This window comes from Cricetulus griseus, chromosome 2, assembly GCF_003668045.3.
Source record: "Cricetulus griseus strain 17A/GY chromosome 2, alternate assembly CriGri-PICRH-1.0, whole genome shotgun sequence".
Lineage (NCBI taxonomy): Eukaryota > Metazoa > Chordata > Mammalia > Rodentia > Cricetidae > Cricetulus > Cricetulus griseus.
In genome coordinates, this window is record NC_048595.1 from 422,303,320 (window position 1) to 422,329,187 (window position 25,868).

General features: G+C 36.7%; 1 protein-coding gene across 1 annotated transcript in view; it reads right to left on the reverse strand.

Moving 5' to 3' along the window:
- Nucleotides 1–21,190, reverse strand: part of LOC100760475 (receptor tyrosine-protein kinase erbB-4) — a 658,968-nt gene extending 637,778 nt beyond the window's left edge. Inside the window, exons 1-2 of the mRNA XM_035438839.1 lie at nt 21,124–21,190; nt 20,384–20,535 (exon numbers count right to left, since the gene is read on the reverse strand). Of these exons, the coding sequence (XP_035294730.1) occupies nt 20,384–20,535; nt 21,124–21,190 (219 nt within the window). The remainder of the gene's footprint in view (nt 1–20,383; nt 20,536–21,123) is intronic.
- Between the last annotated feature and the right edge of the window lie 4,678 nt (nt 21,191–25,868).

A 25,868-nucleotide genomic window follows, 5' to 3' on the forward strand; every position in this document is an offset into this window, starting at 1 on the left:
AACATTTGAATATTATATAATACCTGATGTATGAAAAATCTCATCATATTCCATTAATATGTAAATTTTTACATTTTAAGGATAAATACCAGTTTAAGATAAATCTAATTAAATGGAAATTATAAGAAAGAATAACATTAGATATGGCTTCATTGACATGTATTATGTTTCTGGGTCAAGAAACAAAACTTTTCCTTTTTAATTCAAAGTGCTTTTAAACACAGAATATTGTTTGAAATACTGAAATTAAGAGAATATTTCTTTTAATTTTGTATCAAAGGCTTCTAAGCTACTTGATAGAAATTTAATGAAACTGCCTCAAATAAATGATGACACTTGCATACTACAAAAAAGTAAAATGCATTAGAAGCTCTATCTCTCTGTAGCTCCAGAGTTCAGCAATGTTGAACAATAGGAACTCTAAAATTGAGAAACAAAATGAAAGTGTTTTTCTCATTCTGTACTGATTCAAACTGAAAATGAGGCAGAGAATATACAGGTTACTGAAGTTATCATGTACTATGAAAACCTCCAAAACTTTACTCATTGGCCTTGTTCTTCTCTCTCTAGTTCCTTAAAATCACAGTCATTCCTAGCTAGTATTCTTCCATAAGTACTCCTTCCATAGCTGCTGGAAGGTTTGCAGGCATGCCTTCTGCTCTAAGCTTATCCATTGGAAGACCTTGTTTCTTTTGTGTGCACAATGTGTCAATAAGTGACCCCTTTTGCTTATGGCTACTCTGTATCAAAAGGACTGCTTCTCGATGATATTCATCCTTAGCAATACTTTCAGAGGCTAATTCCTTTCTGATTAAATCTGTAGAGAGCCATTTTTTAGAAACAGAAACTATGAAATCCTCAGGATCTGAGACTCAGGCTTTCACACTTTTTATTACATTCATGTTGCATTATTTTATATTTACTGGTGGAAATACATGAGTATCATTTTGTTATGGCAACAAACAAAATTTGTTATTGAGTTTTATTTTAAAATATAATCATTTATGTTGATAAAATACTTCTGCAATAAAGTTAATATGAATAGTTGAATGAGGACATAACAATTCTGATGATGCTTTAATATCATCTGCAGCTACACACCACCACCTTATTTTTCCATTCACAGAAGAAAATTAAAGAGGTCCATCGCAGATTATACCATTGCATAGAGGGTATAAAATCTAGGCTTTCTGCTTTTTCCAAAACTGATTTGAGGTAAGCACTGTGCCCTAAGTGAGCTATGACTATATAAGTTATATTAAAAAAGAGTAAGGAACAGCACAGACATTATTTACAGGGGACTTCCATGTAGTCAAGAGCTCAGAGGGTAAACCATGATACGTCCCTTGACATCATCTCATAAGCACAACTGTTATTAAGGGAAGACCATTGAAATGTTAACTTGCCCAAATCAAGACAAAACTTAATTCTGAGACAGTGGTTAATAAGCTGTAACACTTCACAGTCAAAGGACCCAAGCATCCATACATTTTAACAGCCACTTCAGTAAGTGCCAAGTCTTCAAATGCAGAGAAATGAAGCTTCATACAGAGAAAAATGAGGAGCACGTGCAGGGGCCATGCCAGAATGTTCTGTACTACATCTTACTAACAACACTACAAATCCTGTTGAATACAACCTGTGTAAGAAAAGCCATAAATTGATAAAATCATAAAGCAATATCCGGAAGGGTACATTTGGGGTAAAATGAAGAATCAGGAAGTAATACCTCCTTCCAAACTCCCTACTTCACCATCTCTGAAACATCAGAAGTTTTGTCTTTTTAGAAGTCATAGAATGTAGATCATGTGCTGGAGAACATTGCTCTCCTAGAAAACCATGAGTCAAACTGAATAAAAGGATTCTAGATATGTCTGAAAAACTTTTTTCAAAATTCACGAAACTATGTCCCTTCCAGCCTTCCCCTCATCCCCTCAGCTGTCTTTTCAGAATTAGAGAACAAATTTTTGTGGCAACAACTGGCAGAACATAGCATCCAAAGGTTCATTCAATTCTTAGCTAGGCTGTCCTGTCCTTCTGGGACTCTATAAAAACTCAGTCTTCCTCTGTAAAACTTTGACATCAATGATGATGTTAGTTAATATTGAACTATTATGCACATATATATTCATACACACACATATGAAACACTTAAGGAAATAATTAACCAATGTCAAGTAATTGCCTAAAATATGTTAGACACTTCAATTTCATCTTTCTTTCAGGTATTTTATAGCACCTTTGGCTCAAATACAAGGTGTTCAGTTACAAGTTCCTGTCCATTTCCCTGAACTCACAAGGAACTCCATTATATTATTAGAATGCCTTAATTGTTATAAAACTCCTTACTTAAGGCCAAATTCTGCCTCTTTTAAGCTTCTGCCTAATTATAAACTTCTGGGACAATATGAAACCATGCCACTCCCTTTTCTATGAGAGTCTTTCAAATATGTGCAAACAGTAAGATGCTTCCTTTCCCCTCTATCCGGACCAACACACCCTCTCTTTCAACTGTTATTTTGAGGCATGACTACTGTAAATATAGTTTTCCAGTTGCTTATTATAGACACATTCTGGTCAGTCATTCAACCCTTAAATCTCATGTCTTTATCTGAACACAATGGTCTTAATGTAGTTTGAGAGTAACTGTTGAGTCTTGGGCTAAGTTTCTTATTGGCCACTGAGATGGACCATCCCTATTGGCATCATTTAACTCTGCACAATATGCAAACATTTTTCATATGCACATTCTGTAGAGCAGGAGACTTTCAAGATCAAATAGTTAAGTATTATTAAAGCGTGGGAAATATCTCTATTTGGGAGCATATTACAATCACTTAAGACTTCCATTTTCATAAGCCATAAAGATAAGCATGGATTCCACAACAAGGATACAGAGAGAAAAAAATTGAACTCAACTACATGCAATGCTGAACTTTTTATGAGATATCTAGTAAAAGTCTTCAGAATATCCTGATTTTAAGTTCGGCCAGCTACTAATGGATGACCCTGTGCAAGCCAGTTAACCTTTTCACTTTTTAGTGCCATCATCAGCAAAATGCAATACTCGCACTGCTTTACTCGCATGCAGAGATTCTCTCAATTAAAAAGACAAATTGTACATGAAAATATAAGACACTATGGCAAAAGGTGCCCTTTTAAATCATGAATGGAGCAGTCAAAGGTTGACCGGGTGAAGCTATCCCACTCAAAAGATAAAAAAAGATCTAAGCTATTTGGAAAACACTTTGGAGCCATTTAGCAAATACTTTGGTTATTAGCATATTCCTGTATCCTTGACTTCCTCCCTGTTCCCATACACACCCTGCCCCAGTACACTTGCTGCTCAGTCTTGCCTTCCAAGCATAGTCTTTTCTGGAGAATTCAGCTTTACTCCTGCTACAACATAACTTTCCAGAGGCAACACATGCTTGGTAACTTGTGCCTTCTGTTTTCCCAGAGGGGATAAAATGTTGGATAGCCTCCCCAACAACCAGTGACACTTTTTCAACAACATACAACATGGAGAATAAGAAAGCAGTCACTTTTGCCACTGTTGTGTCTCACAAACACAGAATGAGAATGGAGGACTGCCTAAAGACACAACTTGCAGTCCCTTGAAGTACAGGAAGTCCTTCAACCAAGAGGGAGGGCATTTGAATGGGATTTCTTAGGTGGGGCTTTACATTTTATCACCAGAATGGCTCTCTAACTAAATCCCTGCAAATGAAAATGAAGCCCTTTCTCTTGATTCTAATGTGATGCAATTATATTCTGCAAACAAAAGGTTAAGCCAAGCTCTTTAAGCTACAACATCCTTTGGAAAGAAAACTATGTTTTTGACCCCCCCAAAGGCTTAATTACACCTTTCCATTTGTGAAGCTTAACTTATTGTTTGCCGCATCTAATAAGGATCTTTAAACAACGTACTGGCCAGTTAGTCCTTTCTAATAGAGTAATGTTAAAAATGACTTACTGATATTTCTGTTTGCTGGCAACCTTGATCTGATACGTAATTGCACCAGAATATATACTATGTGGGAAACATAGCAGACTTCCTATGTGGAAGCATCCTGAAATTACACACATTCAAGAAAGCTGCCATCGCATGTCTTTGACAGCAAATTGTTTCCCTACCTTTCTGTTACTGTCAGCACAACTGCTCAGATTTGGTATTTCATAGTCTGTCTAAACATTGCTACTGAATAGTCTACAAAATCAGATTAGGATGCTTGTATTAGAGGCTTACTGTAGGGAGACACCATAAACACTCCTCCTAAGGAACTAGTGACCAGGGAGAGGAAGGAGACAGAAATGGCCTTTAGAGGTGGCACCTGTTGGAGAGTTTTTCAGTCATTAGATACATTCCTCCATTGAGGACTGTTTAGCCTCTTTCTCTCTCCACTTCATCAGTAGGCATAAGTCATGGGGCCAACCAATCTGGGACTAGAACTTTTAAAGCTGAAATGAATTCCTTCTTCATGAGTATTTTGTATTATGACTGAAGCTGCCTGACATGGTCCATCCTCAGCTTGTCTGTTCAGTTTGAAATTATGGCCTTTTTGAGTCCTTCATACAATGATTAATGATGGCATCATTTGATTTTTACTGTAACTTCACTAACTCTGTGATAGGCAAATGAGCCTAGGAAAAACAACATGTAAATTGCAAGCTGCAACAGGCTGAATGCAGGACCACCCCAAAATGGCTAGGACAAACATGTAATCATCAATGTCTTTTACTTCCTTATAATGGAAGTCCCATATCATTAATCATGCATAATCACCTTCTGCCATCATTCATTTGACTCCTGTCACCTCAGACAACCCAAAAACATAAAGTTAAATAAGCTCTCTTCAGGGGAAATTCCAACACATTCTTGGATCTCTTGACAAACTTCCACCTTAATTCATGAATAATAATTCCTTCTGTTAAAGTCTTCCCTTATATAAATATATATATACATATATATGTGTGTGTGTGTGTATACTTCATAATAAATAACTTATATTTTAATAAGTTCACAATGAATGTGTAACTTTATTCTACAATGAACTTACTCTTAATTCCTAACTTGTTCCCTTTGTGATTTCTTCCTTTGGTGTAGATAGCAGCCTGGAAGCATTGGGTAGGGGGCTCAGTCTGTACTTAATCTCCTTAAGATATTCAAGACATCATCACTAATAAGAATTTCATGCTTTTATCACAGAATTATTTTTTCAAATAATACTTTCCAATCCCTAGGTTTTGTAATTTTAAAAATAATATATTATGTTTTAAAAACTTGCCAGAGATTAACCATCCTCTCTACATCAGTGCCCTAACTCTTCCTCAATTCTGCTGCATCTCAACTGTTTATTCCTTATGCCACAAACCATTTGCTTATATTTCTTTCTTGCATCTATATTTGAAAATTGAATAAAAAATGAAAAGCATTTTCTAAGTGGAAATATACTTAGATTAACTTCTTCCTTTGTCTGTAAGGAATACTCCCATTACTCTCTAATGAACAGTTCCTATTTTTTCAAAATGAGACCAAGCTTTGTTGACAATGTAAACGCCTTTTGCCATATTCATTCCCTTCACGCTCTTCAGTCATTCATTATTTATGTCACACTTTGTGGATGTGTGACAAACACGATACTTTTATGTGAATAGGTAAGCAATGAAGATATCAGCAATGTTCTCTATGGGATTTGAGCCCATCTCAAAAATGTATGCAGAATTCATTCGAATTTAATATAATTCTATACAATGTTACACATACTGTGTATACTTACAACTGTGGAGGCATTAACTTTGCTTGCTATGTTAGTAAGTGCATGGATGAGGATATGATCAAACTGGGGGAGCATTTTAATGTTGGAGAAATATGTGACCAATTTAGAATGAGTACAACGCAGGTATGTGGTTGTTCAGAGAAGTAAAGAAGGCATTGCATCATGTAATGAAACTCCATACCATTTTAAAACCTTATTTATTAAAAGTAAGATGGTGTATTGGAGTGTATTAATGAAAGACATATTCTAGGTTCATTTCTGGAGCAGTTATAAAACACTGACCATTGATCTGCTTAGGAGACTAAAGGAATTATTTTAATTTATAATTCCAGATCATAGTCTGTCACTGAGGAATTAAGTCAAGAATTTGAAGGCCAGTCAGCTTGCTATTCCACACAGCATTGCCTCTAACCAAGAAATTCACAGCCAAAGAAATACAGATAAAACAGAAACCATGTGGGTATACTGACTGCTCTCTCAAAAGATGCTTGAACTTGACTAGCATTTGTGTTTGTGTGTGTGTGTGTGTGTGTGTGTGTGTGTGTGTGTGTGTGTGTGTGTGGCCAAGAACAGCTTCCCCATTGAAAAGCAATCCCTACAGTGAATGAGGGTCTCCTACATCAATTAACAATCAAGACAATTTCCACAGTCATGTCCACCTGAAAATCTCACCCAAGGAATTTCTTCCTTCACACTTTCCTTTCTGACGTCTCTAAACTCTTAACACCACCAGGGAAGGGATGGTGATTAATTTTGTTTGTCAATTTGGATACATCTCCAATTAACTAAACTATACAGCTTTAGGAAGGTCATAACCATATTTCCCGAAGGAACTGAGTGAAAAGGAGTTGCTCTTTCCCAAAGTGAGCAGCAGCTTCTTATGGAGATCCAGATATACAGAGCCATGAAGGAAAACCATTCCTGCTTTTGCTCGCTTATTCTCTGTCTTTGCCCATAAATGCATCTATCCTGCTGCCGATATTGCTGTTGTCATGCTTGGCTGATAACAGAATCCAGCTTCATTGATCTTCCAACACTGACTGTCGACCATTCTCCCTTGAGGAGTCATCTTGGCTTTCATCATCATATTGGAACTGCTATGGCATGCAGCTTCAAGGAGGACTTATTAGTTCCTGGGTTTCAAGCCTCTCCATCATTGACGCCACTATTGTACTATGCCATCTGTATCATGTACACCAATCTAATAAATCCCATGGAATATCTGAGAAGTATTATTGAAGGGCATGAAGTCTAAATCAACATAGGCCGTAAGTCTTTATACATGTGTGTATTATTATACTTTCCCATAATTTTACAAGTACCATGCCATATTCTGACTGACAAAATAATTTCATGAAATAGATGATCTATGTATGACAAAGTCAACCAAAAACTATGGAGAAGAACATAGGTTAAAAATTCAATAGTAAAAAAAAATGTTGCACATTTTTCTCTGACTAAAAATACATGTTTTATATAAGAGAAATCATTCTTTAGTTATGAAGTTTACTTATGTATTTATTTCACAAATACGTGCTGAGCAGCCATTATATGGTAGGGCATTGGGTAGATAATAAAATTCTGTCTGGAATAGACATAACTATCCTTGTATGAATTATTTAGGAACCAAGAGAGAAATGAAAAAATATTTTAATAATTGCTATACTGGAATTTTTAGACGGAAACACAGGCTGATATGAATATCCTTGATGATTGGAACTCATTAGGACATGGGAGTTGGAAGGTTTCCCTAAAAAATGATTTATAATACAGTCCTAAAAGTTGACCAGAATTTTAATCTTCGTGTGTGTGTGTGTGTGTGTGTGTGTGCGTGTGTGCGTGCGTGCGTGCGTGCGTGCGTGTGTATGCACCCCTGTGTGCCTGTGTGTTATAGAGGAGGCAGAAGTGAAGGAAACTATAAGAAGGTTAGAAACCTGATTTCAGAAAGAAAGGTAACTACAGCTAGAAGATGGTCAGGACACTGTAATGTAACTTTTGTGTGAGGGACAATAAGGCACATGGAGATCAACTGTGGTATTTTTTAAAAAGAGTTTTACATTTAATCCAGAGAACAGCCTTAAGGAGGAAATCGCGAAGGTGTTGTCTTCGGCAATAGGTCCTTACTATCAGTTCATGGAGAGCAACTAATAGCTCTGATGATAGCCTGAGATAGTGTGGTTCCCATGGGTCCCTTTAACTAACAATGCAATTAGATGTAACCCATGCCTCACATTGGAGGTTTTACTTGGTGGCATATTATATCCAGTTGAGGCATTGTCTTTCCCATTATTTGATAAATCAATTTAGAGTCCTTTCATACATGTATGTATCTATATTAGGCATCTTCTACAAATAGCAGATTGCTAAATGGTCCCTCAAATGTCCCTTAGTGTTAGTTATCCCTTCCCATATTCCCGCTTTTACATCCCTTTCATCCCCCTCTGTAAAGCTCACACTGTCCATCTGCCCTCCTCCATAACAATATATTCTATTTCCCCTTCCTAGTGGAATTCCCACCCACACCCCACCAGAGTATCTTTCTAGATACCTAACATCTGGTGATATGTTCTAAGATCCATATTTGCTAGTGCATACCATTCTCCTCTCTTCATGACCTTCAAAGGCCTTGTTGTGTCATCATCATTTTTTTTATTGAATGCTTCCTAGTGCTTCCATAAAATGATCCCTTTCTGATTCTTAAACCAACACTCACACAATCTGTAGTATCTTTGCACATTTTTAGCTATTGGCTGCCTGTTAAAAACAACAACCAAGTATTTGACTAATTTCACCTCTCTGAAAACGCGAAATCAGGACAACCCAGAAGCTGAAATGTATGCTCTTGTCCTCTGTGGTTACTACCATAGCTGCTACTAGAGCATCAAAGGGGAAAGAGGAAAAAAAAAAAGAGTAGTTGAGTAGGAGTACAAAAGTTATCACTTGATCAAGGGCTACCAGACACCAGAAGCTACAACAGGCATGCCGTGTGTGTGTGTGTGTGTGTGTGTGTGTGTGTGTGTGTGTGTGTGTGTGTGTGTGTGTGACTTTCTCCTTCTCCCTTTCCCTCTCCCTCTCTCTTTCATTTCTCTCCCTTCCACCATTTCTTTTTTCTAAACAAATACAACATCCACTTGTTTTAAATTACTTCCATCAACATACGACAATGTATTTTGATTTTGAGGTAGAACTATATAAAATGGATACCATTCAACTAACTCTTTATTTACCAAAACAAATACCTTAATTTTTACAGCTTTCATTACATATTTTAATAGACAATTTTATAGTGAATGGCTTCAAATTAGAGATCAAGAGTAATAATTATAGAGTTTCTAAATTCAAGAATTTTAACATTTTATTTTTACACTTTTGACCTTTAAATTATGCTCTATGTGACCAAAGAGAGACCTTTAAAATTGACTTGGTTTCATGCAAATTATCATTGAGTTTAATTCAGCACTTTTCTTTGGAAGGCAATAAGGTTAGTTTTGAATTAAAACTAACAAAATATACATTGTTCTAAACTTTCAAAAGGTATTTACATGATTATACTCTAGGGTTTGGTTTTTAGAAACACAGCCCATTGCAATATCTTTGCTTCATGCTAAATCCTCACATGAAACAACTATTAAAGAATAAAATGCCATGCATTGAGAAGTGGGGAAGAGTATGTGAGCATGTGAACTTTGAAAGAGAGGAAAAGGAAGGGAAAGGGAAATTTAATTACAAGCTCAAAAGAAAAAAATCCTTGTTGTATACAAATAAGAGGCTGCCTTTGATGGCCATCCCTTATGATGAGATTGATGTCTACGTTGGTTGCCATTCCTAGAGCCTTCATCCAGTAGCTGATTGAAGCAGAAACAAGAACCCACAGCTAAGCACTGAACCATACTCCTGGAATCCAGTTGTGGAGAGGGAGGAGGGATGAGCAAAGGAGCCAAGAAGGTGCTGGATAAACCCTCAGAAACAGTTGACCTGACATAGTGAGATCATGGGAAGCCTAGCCACAAAGCTGAGAAACCAGCATTGGATTGAACCAGACTGATCACTGGGAAACCAACATAGAAACCCCATAAATGTGGGTGCCAGCTAGGAGGCGAAGACAGTCTATGGGACCTCTAACAGAAAAGCCGGTCTTTATCCTTAGAGCACAAATGGACTTTGGGAACCCATTCCCTATGGAGGGAAACTATTGCAGCCCAGATACAGGAAGTGGGGGGGGGGTTGTGCCCTCTCCCAAATGATGTGACAGACTTTGATGGTCCACAGTGAGGATGGCCTCACTATCGCTGGGGAGTGGGGAGGGAGTGTGTTGGGGGGGGTTGGAGGGGAACATGGGAAGATGGGACGGCAAGGGAATGAGGAAATGGGGGGGAATGTAAATATGAGTAGTAATTAAAGAATTTAAATTTAAAAAATTTTAAAATATCACTAAGCCTGGACTATACATTTTGCACTACTTAATAGTAAAATCACATACTGCTTGGGTTTAAAGTTCTGTAGCTGGTTCACAGAAGTAAATACAACTCAGCACTAATGTAAAAGACTCAGCATAGTACCAGAGCTTGTAATACCAAGGCTGTGCAGCAGAGCTATGTAGATACTAAAAGCATGGTTTGCCACACAGCCTAAACAAAAGAGCAAGCAATGATGGGAGTCTCTGAATGTCCTACTGTGGCCTCTAATCTGCATACAGTGTACACTTCTGTAGGACCCATACACTCACATATAGGTGCCACCTACACACACCACAGAAAATCCATTAAGTAAATTTATAGGCATATTGAGTACAGTTAATATATCTAATTATCATCTATAGAGAATGGATGGTCGTTTGCATTTATTTATATAAACATAAATGTTTACTTGCTTGCATTCATATAGTTGTGTATTAATAAACATGAGGGTTGAAATTATTCTATTTCTAATTTCCATCTTCTCTTCCAATAATATTTAAAATATTTATTTCCTGTTAAATATCAATTCTAAGCATGGGTCTCATTTTGTTTATCATTAGTTTGTGTGTGTTTGTGTGTGTGTGTGAGTCTGTGTGTACTGTATATAAATGTTTCCACATGTGTGTAAGAATAGACATACATATAGAGGTCAAAGGAAGACACTAAATAGCCTAACAAATGAATTTCTGTCTTATTCCCTTGATGTGTGTATGTGTGTTCTTGCTTTTTTGTTGTTTGATTTTATCTTGTTTTTTTAATTTCCAAATTTGGAACTTTCTTTTTCAGTTAGGTTGGCTGGCTTACAAGACCCAGAGAGCCTCTTGCCTCTACCCATCAAATCAAGTTTAGGCAGTTTTTATATGGGTTCTATTTATCTGGTCTCAGGTTCTCAGAGTTATTAATAATTTTGTGAGAGAGAAAACACAAATATTTTTATTGAAGATTTAATTTAAATGGATAAGAAGACTGTTTAAAATATAAATATCATTAAATAACAGCTCAATAAAATATGGATTTTTTATTTTTTCTATAAAATTTGTGAAGAATAATTTTTGAGTAAATGTATACTTTCAGATTTCATGGTACTTAACCCCTGATCAAAAAAGTATATTTTCCTAAGCCAAGTGTAAATTGCAAAGCTTTTCCAAATGTAATACAAGTTCCATGATTAGATTCAGTAGAAAATCAAGTTTCAATTTAAATGCCAGCTGTAAATACATACATACAAAATTGCATATGTATTATGTGCAATGATCTTAGAAAAAACATGCAGAAACTCTCAAAGCTATGAAAATTCCATTTAACCCAGCGTGTCTGCTTTGACCCAACTGCCAAGTTATTATATTACTCTCTCTACTCGTTGTTCAGCATTCTCATCTAACCCAGCTAAGAGATCACCAAGAAAACACAGGAAATATGCTCCATTTCACCACAAAGACAGTTTTCTATGTTTAGCCAACAAACAGTACTTAAAGCAAACAGAGGACAATGTCTTATTCTAATTCTTGTAAATATTCCTTGAAGGCATAGCTGATTTGAACCCAATGACTAAAGGCTCTGAATATCTGGATGTTGATTTATATTTAATTCTGTTGCAATTTGTAACTATTAATAACTTGCAGGAAGGTTGTGTAGGGGGAAGAATAGAGGAGAGCAAAATAAGAGATACCATCAAAGAGGAGCCAGTATAGGTTTTAAAGCAAAATCAGGCACTAGGGAAATGTTCAGAGATCTACAAGGATGACACCAATTAACCATCTAAGCAAAAGTGGAGAGGCTACTTTAAATGCCCTCCCCTGATAATGAGATTGATGACTGACTTATATACTATCCTAGAGCCTTCATCCAGCAGCTGATGGAAGTAGAAGCAGATACCCACAGCAAAAACTGAACTGAACTGGAATCCAGTTGTAGAGAAGGAGGCGTGATGAGCAAAGGAGTCAGGGCCACGTTGGTGAAACCCACAGAAACAGCTGACCTGAACAAGAGGGAGCTCTTGGCCTCCAGACTGATCAGTGGGAAACCAACATGGAAACCCCATAAATGTGGGTGTCAGTGAGGAGGCCTCAGAAATATATGGGGCCTCTTGTAGTAGATCAGTACTTATCCCTAGGATAGGAATGGACTTTGGGATCCCATTTCAGATAGAGGGATACTCCCTCAGCCTAGACACAGGGAGGATGGCCTAGACCCTATCCCAAAGGAAATGACAGATTCTGAACACCCCCATGGAAGGCCTCACTCTCCCTGGGGACCAGAAATGGTATTGGATAGATAGGGTGTTAGTGGGAGGCAGGGGAGGTAGGAAGGGAGAGGGAATGGGGATTGACATGTAAAACAATCTTGTTTCTAATTTAAATAAAAAACTATTAGTAACATGGAAGAAAAACAGGCCATTACACTCAATGAAAAATAGCTAAAAATATATAAATACTACATGAGATAGTCTTATTTCCTTACTTAACAAATGCACGATTTTCCTCTTAGAAAACATTTTTCAGAAAAGAAATCTAGGCTTAACAGTCACATCTATCTTATATTTCCAACAAAAACTACATACCATGTAAACACACAGAGATACACACACACACACACACACACACACACACACACACACACACACACACAGACACACACACACACACACACACACAGACACACACACAAACCCCACAAGAGAAAGTTGTATAACCTTTTGCTAATATAATTTAATACATGAGGGCCATCTTAGAATGCTATCGATGCTCCATTTAATGATATTTTCCTTCCAATTTCTAGTGTTTTTGTTTTTAGCAACACTACTTTTCTAATCCTATTTCAATCATTTTCTCCTACATAAGTCATTCTGTCTGATATACAATTGGAAATAAAGTAAACACAGGTTAGCATGGTTGGCCATTATTTAAACAAACTATTTCATGAACCATTTTCTCACCCAAATAAATATTATGTAAGTTATCTGTTTATATATAAAAATGAATTCTTAAATGTATGATTTTACTAACTCCTGCTATACAACACAAAACTTTACCTATACACCTAGACATAGAGTTATATGTGTGAGGAGGATACAGGAAATGCACACAAATGTAAAAACCACACAAATGATGATGAATTTTATTCCATTCATCTGCTTTGCACTTTCAAAGGACAATGAAGGGTAGACACTAAAACCTGTCTTAAAGTGCAATGTAAATAATTCAGAATTTTCTTTCAAATTGGGTTTTGCTGCTTGCTTGCCCTTACTCGAGTCAAGACTGCTAAGGGATAGGCAAAAACAAATACTAGATACAACTCAAAAATCTTTGAAGACTTCTTCAGGAACAAAATAATGAAGCCAATGTCTTGATTAAGTAATCCAGCCAGCATATTTCTCCGAGGTACATCTTCTCTGACTTTCTAAATTACAGTCATTTGCCAATAGAAGAAAGCATGTGAGGAGACAATGAAGACCTACCAGTCATTTACCAGCTCTGAAAAGTCAAGCAAACCTCAAGCTTCCCAGAAAGTAGGAGAAATCAGCAGCATCATATATAAAGAATCCCGTGTATATCCTGATAAAGAGGATGATGGAAGGCTGAGAGAACAGTGGGTGAGATCACTTGCTGTGAAAGCAAAAGCACCAGAGTTCAAGTTCCCCGAACCCATGTAAAAGGTAAGGATGGCTGTGTGCTCCTCTAACCTCAGTGCTGCAGAGCAGAGTTGGCAGATCCTAGGAGCTCAGTGGCCAGCCATTGTAGGCAAAACTGTGCCTCAAATGATAAAGTGGAGTGCAATAGAGGAAGATACCCAATACCTTCTCTTGGCCTCCACTTATGTGTGAAGGAGCACACACAAGCATGAGTGGGTTCACACACACACACACACACACACACACACACACACACACACACACCATACACAAGATCTTAAAAGAATGATGGTAGGCCCATATTAGTATGATGTACTAACTAAAATGTTAAATGAAAGTCAAAAGCTATATGCTTTCTTATGCCACCTACCATGGGCTTGACCAACCCACATCGATTAAGAAAAATGCCCTACAGACTTGTCTACATCTAATCTGAATGGAGGCATTTTCTCAATCATGTTTCCTCTTCCCAAATACACGTGTCAAGTTAACAAAGACCAACCACAACACCAGGTTCTTATGTCCTATGGTAAAGAAATAGACCAGGTGACCAGGTACCCATATTAGAAATAGTAATCGGAACAGTTACCAAGATAGAAAAATCATTTCTAAGAATGATGGTAGACAAACAAGATGAGGATCATGCCACCAAAGCCCTGTATTATTTCTAGAAACTATCACCGTGTTGTAATATAGTATTTATGACAGCCTGAATTTTTGTTCCCATGCCATAGTTATTCGTATTTGGACCTTGAAAAAAAACTATATCATATTCCCTTAAAAAAAAAGAAAGAAAGAAAAAAATTCAAAGGCTATATTTGAATTCAAGTATAAATAATTTCTTTGATTAAAAGAACTACATCTTTTCAAGGAAGTTATTTTTTGACATAAATCTTTTAGGTGGTATTGTTCCTTGTTTGCTAAAATATATTCTGTCTGTGAAATATATGATTAAAACAGATTATGCTTTTAAAAGTTTGGTACATGATCATAAGAGCATGCATTCCCATATATATATATATATATATATATATATATATATATATATGTATATGTATATGTATATGTATATGTATATGTATATATATAAATAGGAAGCATATCAATATCATACAAATTATGTTTTCTTACCTCTCAAAATCAGTATCAAATAAAATGTGTATATCTAGGTAATATATCTATGGATAGGTAGATAGATGATCGGGATAGATAGATAGATAGATAGATAGATAGATAGATAGATAGATAGTGGCTCTTATTTTAACATGTGTATTAATTTATTTTTATTCATTTTTCATGTGTAGTGATTACTTGGATTGTAGCATACATGAGTCCAATGAATTAGTGACAATTTTACTATTCCAGTTCAACACCAAATTTTAAGTTTATTGTTTTATAATCTTAATGTAGACTATTTCAAAACCATGTACATACAGCTAAGTGAAGCCATAGATTACAGCAGAGACTGAAGTATATTTCGAGCACAGCAACACCATACCACAATATATACAAATAGCTGACAATTAATAACTATTTGCTAACATGGATATATAAAAAAGAAAATTAAATTTGAGCTATAAAAGCTGAGGGGTCAGGTACCTTTCTAGTAGAGCTAAACTACTGAATTCCCACAGTAGTCAGGAAGACCAATGTATGACAAAGGAGGAGAAGCTGGCCAGAATCCTAATAAGGAAGAGGTCTAATGGTTCATTCCCATTACTGGCTACACCATGGCTTGTTTTAGAGAGTTCACAAAGTGTAGACAATAACACAATTCTGTAATTTTTATGCCTTGTTGCTCTCTATTTTATGCCTTAACCTTGTGGTGGTGATAAAATAAATTTTAGAGCCTTTTTTCCTAGCCAACTATGTGCTGGCTTAGCGGTCGAATGTTAAAAACAGTCAACACGATTATTTTTCCATCAAAAAAGGAATTCAGAAAAAGGAGATTGCATGAAAAGCTGCAGAAGGAGAATCTTTTCTATAATGAAAGCTTGAAAACAATGCATTGAAATGTATTTCATCAAAACTGATGTTGCCTAAGAAAAAAATGTAAGGCTTTCCAAAGCATCCCAGTGATCTTAAAAGGCTCAAAACACAACTTCTATTCCTCCTCTCCCTCTTCCTCCCCTTCCTCTTCCTCCTCCATGTTCGTTTAGAAGAATCTGTTCATTTCCAGGATGACCTTGACTCTATTGCTCAAGATAGACCCTGAGATCTTCTGCTCCTCTTGTCATGACTTTACATGCCCCCCAAACACATCCAGATTGTACTCTTTGTTGGATAGAGAGAATGAAACCCAGGACCTTGTGCTTGCTAGGCCAGCATCCCATCAACTAGGTTATGTCCACAACCTATTTTCTATCTAATTTCAAAGGCCTATTTATTTATTTGTTTTTGAGATCTTTGTAGAGTTACTAGTTGGAATGCTTCAGTTATACTAAAATAAATAACTTTTATCCAGTCAAATGGGGGAAGGTAGAAATTGTAAACTGACAATCAAGTTCCAGAAGTATCTCATGGGCACAATGAATAAAATGACTGGGCACAACTGAAATGAGTTTCACATTAATAATCTGGGTATATGTTCTCTTTCTCTTTCTCTGTTCTGCATGTCTGTTTCAGAGTGCTGGTTCAACTCTGCTGGCTGTACATTTCTCTCTGACGTTTAAACCACAAGACAAAGATGGCTATGATCTGGTACCAAAAGAGACAAGGAACTAACTGATACAAAACCTGAATGCTATTGGATATAATACCAAATACTCCTGGGTGGGATTTCTAATTGTCACACCCTGCACTTTTTCCTCACGTAGATACCATTGTGGGTATGTTGGCACTGAAATAATAAGGCCATGAAAAGAAACTTTCATATTGTTTAGAAAACATATTACCATAAAAGGAAGCGCTATAACAGATCAATAGTTTTCAAAATTACTCACTGGGGATGGAAAGAGAATCAGTCAGTAACATGATTGCTGGCAAGTGTGAGAACCTGTTTGATCCTGAGCACATCTCATAAAATGCTGAGCAGAGCATAACATAACTTTAATCCTAGCAGTGAGGAGGCTGGGAAAGAAGGAACTCTGGTATTTGGTAGGACCAAACCGACGAGTTCCATGTTCATTGAGAGAAACAGTCTCAAGGAAATATTGTGGAGAAGCAATCAAGGAAGATATCTGATGTCAGGCTCTGGCTTCTGCATGGCCATATGTGTATGTGTTCATCTGCACTCCCATACACATGCAGAACACACAAAAACATATACAAACATATACCTGTTGACATCTGTAGTGAACAAATCACCTAGTACACTAAGGTACATTTCTAAATACTGAGTGATCAGTTATGATGTAAATTTGGCCTGTAGGTAACCTGCTGTTACAAGTCACAGAACTGAGAGTGCTTTCATAAAAAAATTTAAAAAAAAACAATGTCAGAACCACCATGCTGCTTTGATATGAAAAAAGAATGGGATATTTCTGTAATGATAACTCTTTCTGGCAGCCGCCTGAGTTGCACCACCACATTAGGGCCCCCAAATAACACACAGAGTTTAATATTAGTTGCAATGCTGCTGGCCAATGACTACGATTTCTTATTTGCTATCTCTGTCTTAAGTATCAACCATAACCATTGATATATATATATATATATATATATATATATATATATATATATATATGTTTTTCGAGACAGGGTTTCTCTGTGTAGCTTTTGAGCCTATCCTGGTACTCACTCTGGAGACCAGGCTGGCCTCGAACTCACAGAGATTGGCCTGCCTCTCCCTCCTGAGTGCTGGGATTAAAGGCGTGCGCCAACAACGCCAGGCTTGATTTATATATTTTATAGAGACTTATCTTATCCAGGTCACCAGCAGCTTGCATCTTCTGTCCCCAGGATCACATGGTGACTTCTCCCTTTCCTACATTTCCCAGAATCCTCCTCCCCTAGTGCCACTTAACTTGCTTCCCTATTGGCCAACAGTGCTTTATTCATTAACCAATAAGAGAGACATATACACAGAAGGACATCCCCCATCATATCTCTTTCAAGATAAAATAATTTTTGTGACTCCTAATGGCAGGGATATATCAAGAAAGAAATTGATACCCATTATGCCTCTCCACATACATGATAGATTTAAGTTATTCTTCCAGGAGAAAAATTGTGAACAACTATGAAAAGTTATTCTGTAAATAATAATCACATGAGCACATCTAAGGGCTGTGTGATCCAAGACAATGGTTGGCATGAGGTTACAGCTTGCCTCCTCAATTCAAATCTTATATGGATGGGTGACGTGATATAAAGAACCAGAATTTCATTGCATAGTTTCTGTTTTTAATGTGTCATTACTGGTCAATTATCTATTGAGACAGAAAGCTACTATAAGGACAGGTTAGCCAGACTGGGATTTTTAGAATAAATAAAATTCCATATTAGAAGGATTTTAGAATACTCTAGAGTACAATTAAAAATAACATGTGGTAATATCTTTCTTGTACAAATAAATCCTGTCTTGGGGTCAGAGAAAGGAGCTTGTCACTAGCTTACCATAGAGGTCTGAAGGTCTGTACAGACAGACAGGAAGTGACATAGCTGGGCAGAAACAGGATATAAGCAGGGAGAAACAGGAAATTGCTCTCTTCTCTGCTGAGACCCTGAGGAGGTAAGGTGTACTGTGGCTTGATCCTCTCTGATCTCTCAGCATCATTTCCCTCTATATCTGACTAGAGCAATTAAGAATTCCATTTACACGTCACTCACTAGTAGGAAATAGGGCTGCCAATCTCAGACAGGAATTCTTTCTATATTTCTTACTTTCCCTTTCTCTCTCTCTCTCTCTCTCTCTCTCTCTCTCTCTCTCTCTCTCTCTCTCTCACATCACAATTCTTAGCTCATTGAAGAACACAAAATGAGACTCTTGGTCTACTGGTTGATTTTTCTCTTTTCAATGTCCCTTGACAATTTCAGCTAATCAAATGTTGCTTGGATGCTGACATCACCTAAATATTTTTGGCATTAGCCACACTACTGTTCCAGTAGAATACTTCATTTTACTCATATTTTTTTCTTCATCTCCACTTCTCTGTTCCTTGTAGGCAGGAGTCATATGTGATCTATTTAGAAGTGTGTGCTCAGTGTCTAGAACAGTTGTAGTCAAGAGGAAATTACTTGCTATTGTAGGTTAGCTAAGATTATTGTTAATAAATAAATACATGTCACATTTAATAATAATTGTATTATAAAGGAACAAGATGTATGAATAAAATATGTTAAAAAGAAAATGATTAAAATTACTCTTAATAAAACATGAAATTATAGATGTGTGTGGGTTAGCACAAGATTTATAAACATTTACAGAAACTATTTAGGAGCCAGCAAATACTTATTAGAAGAAAATACTTCTAGTTCCACATAGAAATCTTGGCCTTATTTATTTTTTATTCCCCAAATATATTCAAAATATTGCATTCAATGTTTCCTATGAATTTTAGACACATGGTTTAAAGGATGTTGCTCAATATTCTCTATGTAACTTTCATATTCTAAAGGTTAACATTTGAAAGAACTGTGTCACTGTATTATGAGATCATAAGGTTTACATAATTATAAACATTTTCACATTGTATTATTTAAAGAATATAATATAAATATGTATCATAATATAGATATGCGTCGCAAACACACACTTTTGGCTTTCAATGAAATCTAGTGATTTGGCAAATAAGCGAAGTACATGGGAAACTGAAAGCACAGTTGTCATTAGAGTGCATTCCTTATTCCTGCCACACTGTTTGGATCTCATGTACTGTTTACTTGCTCTGCCTCAGTTTGAGCTTTCTCCTTTAGTTTTCCTTTGCTACAACATCATTAAGTTTCTCACATATGGCCTGGAATAGATTCTGTACAATTTAGAAACAAGAGCTAAGGACTCAAATGCTGAGTGCTTCTATGGCTGGATCTTTCTAGAATTCAAGTCACATTTGTTATGTAATTTTAGTAGGTAATACATGGATGTATGCATGTACTTGTTATTTCTTCTGAGTCCACTTTGAATTGTTTACAGTTTCAAAAAAATATATCATTGGCTTGAATTAGGAGGGGTAACTATATTGTTCCATTGTCCTCTCTTCCAAGTGACAGAAATGAGCCAGAAAAGGGATGAAGCTAAAGCCACCCATTCTTATCTGATTGGTTCTCTGACTCTCTTAGTCCTCACCCTGTCAGAGAAGGAGGGACTTGCAGTATGGTCTGTGCTATACACTGACAGAATCTTTTTATCAATCTAATGGTGACAGCAACTCCTCTAAGCTGGGTCGTCAGTCACTTTGGCATTGCTATTCCTAGTCTTTTCCCACAGGTGCCTCTCTGCTGCTTATCTTTGGCCGACAGTCACAGACTGCCTGGCAGAAGGGTAGAGCTACCACGTCTAATCAATCAGGACTCCCTTTGCACGTCGGGACATCATGCCCAATCACAAAGAAGAATAGAAAAAGAAACAGCTGTACCCGCAGGAAGGAGAGGTCCCGGTTGTGTTCGATGCTGGTGATCTCCAGGTTGCCCATGACTACCTCGCAGTTCTCATAGTATTTGCGCAAGGCTCGGTACTGCTGTTCCAGGTCAGAGAGAGAGCTCAGTTTATTCTCTGTTCCTGCGCACACTGAAAAGACAAAGATGCACCTCAAGTTATATAACCTGTAGATATACTATCTTACACAAAATGCATTACTAAATAGTTTATTCCAATTCATCAAGTTATTTAAAATGTGATCAAGGATCATAGGCCACCGCCCCTTCAGAAAGAAATTAGACTTTTTTATTGTTTAATAGTGCATGTCAAACAAGGAGAAAAACAGTGGTTTTCATGGAATCTCTTAATTTATCTTTTAAGAAGATACCTGAAATAATCCCATTGCTGAGCTTATAGAAAGGAATGCAAGTGGAAGATTTAATTTCATCTAAATACAGTTCACTTTAGGATTTATACTTTGCCCAAATTTCTGATAAAGTAATTATTTCCTTATAAATAAAACTGAAAGAAGAGAGCAACACACTTAAAAAATTATTTACTGCCAGACATTGGTGGCACATGCCTTTAATCCCAGCACTCGGGAGGCAGAGGCAAGCAGATCTCTGTGAGTTCGAGGCCAGCCTGGTCTACAGAGTGAGATAGGATAGGTTCCAAAGCTACACAGAGAAACCCTGTCTTGAAAAACCAAAAAATAAATAAATAAATAAAAATATTTACTATCTACTGTGTAGTGATATCTTACTTTGCCAGTGAACGTGTGGTGGTGGCCACATCCTGTAGGCATGGTTTCAGATGTTCAGAGTGATCCCTTCTAAGGCATAGGAGGGGCTGGATCACTCTCTTTGGTTGCAATGAGAGCATGGTGAGAGTAAAGGAAGGGCAGAGAACATATCTTCTGGAGCAGGAAGACTAAGGCGGTTATTTAATATTATTTGTGTAAATGCTTCCATAATAAATACTATTTATCATGGGTCTAGTGGACTCATTTAAACCCTGCCTTCAATTGGCACCCAACATGTGTGCTTTGTCTGTGTACTATTATCTATGTTGTCTTCCACCCTCACAGTACACAAATAAATCTGTATACATCTTTAACATTTAATATACTGATCAATTTTCCATAGGCTAAAATTTTGGAATGTGAATCTTACAATGCTAGTGATTAACTTAAAACCTGTATTTTGAATATATATTCATTAAATAGTTACATAGTATACCCAGAATAAAGTAAAAATAACTTCAAAGATGCTGGGGACAGAGACGGATAGAACACTCATATGCACAACTGCATGTCCTATATATGGAAATGACAAATAACTATGCCTGGTGTTGTGTTCACAGGGGTGGGATACTGAACACAGGTAAAAAATTCTGAGGGGTTGTTTCTTAATACTTAAGATTACCTTAAAGCTTGTCTTCCCAGTAAGTATATAGACATAACAAAATTTTAATGTAAAAGATTTGGAGATTATTATAGATCTAATCCACAGCACTACTGGGAGTTGTGGCAACTTTGAATAATGGTCAAAGCCTAGAGAGGGATATTCCACTCTTCAATTCAAGAGTGGTCTTGACCAACTGACATTCCATCCATGTTTCAATGCCTCCCCACAGGTTCACAAAACCATGGACTAGAACCTCAGAAACCATAAGTAGTGAAAAGTTTTCTCTTTATGAGGTATTTGTTAAAAATAGGATCAATCTAAGATGATGGTGGGTAGTCCTGGTACAATGTGTTCTGTGTCCATTCAAGAGGAAGACAGCTGGGCTGTGGAAATGAATCACTGGCTAGTGTTTGCTGTTCAAGGATAAGGATCTGAGTTCATAACCCCAGAACCCATGTAAAAACAAAACAAACAAATAAATAACCAGGTGTAATCATGCACCTTTTTATCCCTGGCACTGGGGTTTGAACAGGGCAGAGACAAGCACACCCCTGGGTTTATTGGCCAATCTAGCCAAAATGGCACGAGCTGTAAGTTCATAGAGATTCTGTTTTAGAATAAACAAACAAACAAAAGAGTGGGAAAGTGGCTAATGAAGACATTCTGAACTTCACATGCTCTTGTACTACTTAGTGTATTTTCACACACAAGTGCATATACTACACATACCCAGAGGAGGAAATACCATGCAAGTGCAGCTACCTAGAACAACAGCTAAGTGACCATAAAGGCAAAGCTGGAGTGAAGCACCTAAAATGCAAAAGATGCCATGTACTTACAGCCATTATTAGTAGCTACAGAGAGGCAAGAGAGATTGCTAACTGAATCTCAGAGCATGTATGAACCTGGGGATGCCAGTTTTAGATTTCAAACCTCAAGATAGGTGAGAGAGTAAACTATTAAATTAAGTTGCCTGCTATGTGATACTTCGCCACAATACAGACTATTTGTCTCTGAAATCCTGTTTACTTTTAGATAGAGTTTATAGCACAAGCTGGTATGAAACTCTCTATATTGTCTGAATGGGCCTCAAACTTTCAACATACCTGACTTAGTCTTCCTTGAAAGACACTATGACAGGCTTGAAATCACAATATTTACATGTAAAAATGACTTCCATTCTGTCCAGAGCCTTAAGGGTTTATCGTTCCTGTTCACTTTCTGTGTCTCATTCTGAGTGTCCAGTTCCACACATACCATGCTGAAATTTCTTTATACCCATGAATTCCAACACCTGCCTTTCTATACAGTGATAGAGTGTGGAGTTTTCAGGTAGACATACATACACTAAAAATAAAGATTACATTTCACTCCTTCCTTAGAAAGTAAGATTAGCCATGGGACTATATTTTCACATGCTGTGTTCCACCTTCTCAGAACTATATTTTCAATGTTGGTTGAGCCAGTTTTGCCTCCTTACTTCAAGTAATGCTCAAGCCTGCTTCAAGAAATGCAAGGGTGAGAGCTAAATCTAATGATTTTTCTTTATTATCAAGGATTTCATACATGTATACCATGCAACTTATGTAGTAATATCATATCCAAACCCCATTCCTCATCTCTAATTCTCCATGTATCACCCTTAACAAGACCCCACCACAACTCCATGCCCTCTTTTTGTTGTTCTTGGTGGTAGTGTGCATGGGTGTTGGGTAATCCACCACAGCCTATGAAACCTACAAGTGGGAACGCACTCAATAAAAGAATGATTTGCCCTTTCCTAATAACTATCAACTTTCAGTACTTCCTCAGCAGAGGGTGGTCCTGCAGAGTATGTCCCTATCACTGTTGGCTATTCTAGGTTGGCTATCTTGATGAAAACAGTGGCCCTGAAGAGTATGTCTGCATCACTGTTGGCTATCTGATCTTGTGAATGAAACCCCCATTTGTGTTGTGTGAAGTCCAGAAGTTTGTATTTTATAGCATTCTTCCCTATTATCCAGCTCCTCAATTCTTTTGCTCTCCTACACTGTGCCCCCTAAAACTTGGTGACAATTGTTGAGTAGGGCTGATAAAGTCATCCCATTTGGGACTAAGCACTCATTCAGTTGTCCTCTGGACTTTGCTATTTATGCACTGACCTTTTGGTGGATAATATTGTTTTAAAATCAATTTACTTAAGAGAGGGTGATAGCACATGTGTGCACATGTGCATGTATGCATGTGTGTGTGTGTGTGTGTGTGTGTGTGTGTGTGTGTGTGTGTACCACTAAGGAAGTCTAGAAAAGTGTTAGATCTACTGGAACTGGAGTTACTATCAGTATGAGCTGCCCTCAAAAGCAGATGGGAACCCAAATTAGGTCCTCTGCAAGAAGAGCACTGGCTGTAACTTCTGAGCCATTTCTCCATCCTAGAGATCTATATAATTTGTCATGATCTGGACTCTTAAGAAGGAAGAAACAATCCAAAAGATGGTTGAGAAATGAGGTATGGGAAGTAAGATTACAAGCAGCTGTGATCTGCTTGCTAGATTTTCACTAACATCAATATAACAGGTATAGTGGTTCTTAGGAGGATTTGAATTAAACTTATATGATCCACATCATAAATACATTCAACTATTCTTTCTGGATATTGGCTGAGCTGTGTTCCACACAAAATGAGTCAATATATTTTTTTGTCAATTCTACATTTTACTGGGTCTGTAGGGCATCTCTTCTTTGTATAACTAACAAGGTTCAGAACAAAATGAATTTCTGTTGATAAGTAATATTCAATACAAGTTGGATAGAGAACACAACTCAGTAAAACACTTAGTCCTGATCTCTATTTTATTGCTCTCAGCAAATTAAAAATATCCTTTATAAAAATAAAATATTGGTTGAGAAAAAACACTACCAAGCAAGTTTGTGAAATGTTGATTTTAATTATTTTAAATCCCATTGGTGCTAAACTTTTATTTTAAATCAACAGATTACTCTCTAAGTGAAAAGATTTCCTAAATATTTAGTGCAATTCTGACCTTTGATCTAAAAAACTAAGCACATTTAGGAAGTTACATTTGATAGTCTAGTTACAATATTTAAATATTGTTGCATGCTCCCCATTTTCCCATTATGAAAAAAAAAGAAATATACAGCATGAAGAAGGCATTGGATTTATATAGTTTTAAGTTCATGGCTTAGTTAGAATTAATATTGCTATGATGAAACATCATTACCAAAGAAGTTGGGGAAGAAACTGTTTGTCTTACACTTCCACATCATAGTTCATCGTTGGAGGAGATCAGGACAGAAATTTAAACAGGGCAGGAACAAGGAGGCAGGAGTTGACACAAAGGCCATAAAAGGGTGCTGCTTATGGGCTGGCTCCTAATTGTTTGCTTAGCCTGATTTTTTATAGAATTGAGGACAACAGCTTCGTAGTGGCCACACCTACAATTGTTAATTGACTAACAAGATGCCCTTCAGCCAAATTTATGGAGACATTATATCAAGTGAATTTTCCTCCTCTCAGATGGCATAAACTATCCAGTACAATGTTAATCTCATTGTATATTGGCATTAAAATATTCTCAAGAGTTTAAACATTCAAATTAGCTGTAACTCCACGTCCCTTACACTCTTCTGGCATCTGTGGGCACCTTCACAAACATGGTGCACTTTACTTAAATACAGACAAAACATTCACAAATATAAAATAAAAATAAACAAATATTTTTAAAGCAAAATCATCTTCCAATAATACCCATCTAGCTGATCTTAAAGTAACCATAAAAATGTCTAAAAATGTATCTTTTAAGAACTCCGAAAGATTACTTGTGTTGTATATATAATTTATTCAAATGCAAAATTACAATAAGTATGTTTAGATATATTTCTTAAAGAAATGAGGAATTTCCAATAAAGAAAAAGTCATGCTCATCACAAAACTTTATTTCAAACACTCTTATACTTGAAGGTTTTGTGGCTTTTTTTCACTATATACTGTTAAATTAAGGAAATATTTTTTGTCTCAGTAAGGCATTTCTTTATATTTGGCTTTGTTCTGAGCTGAGTAGAATCGATGGTATATCAA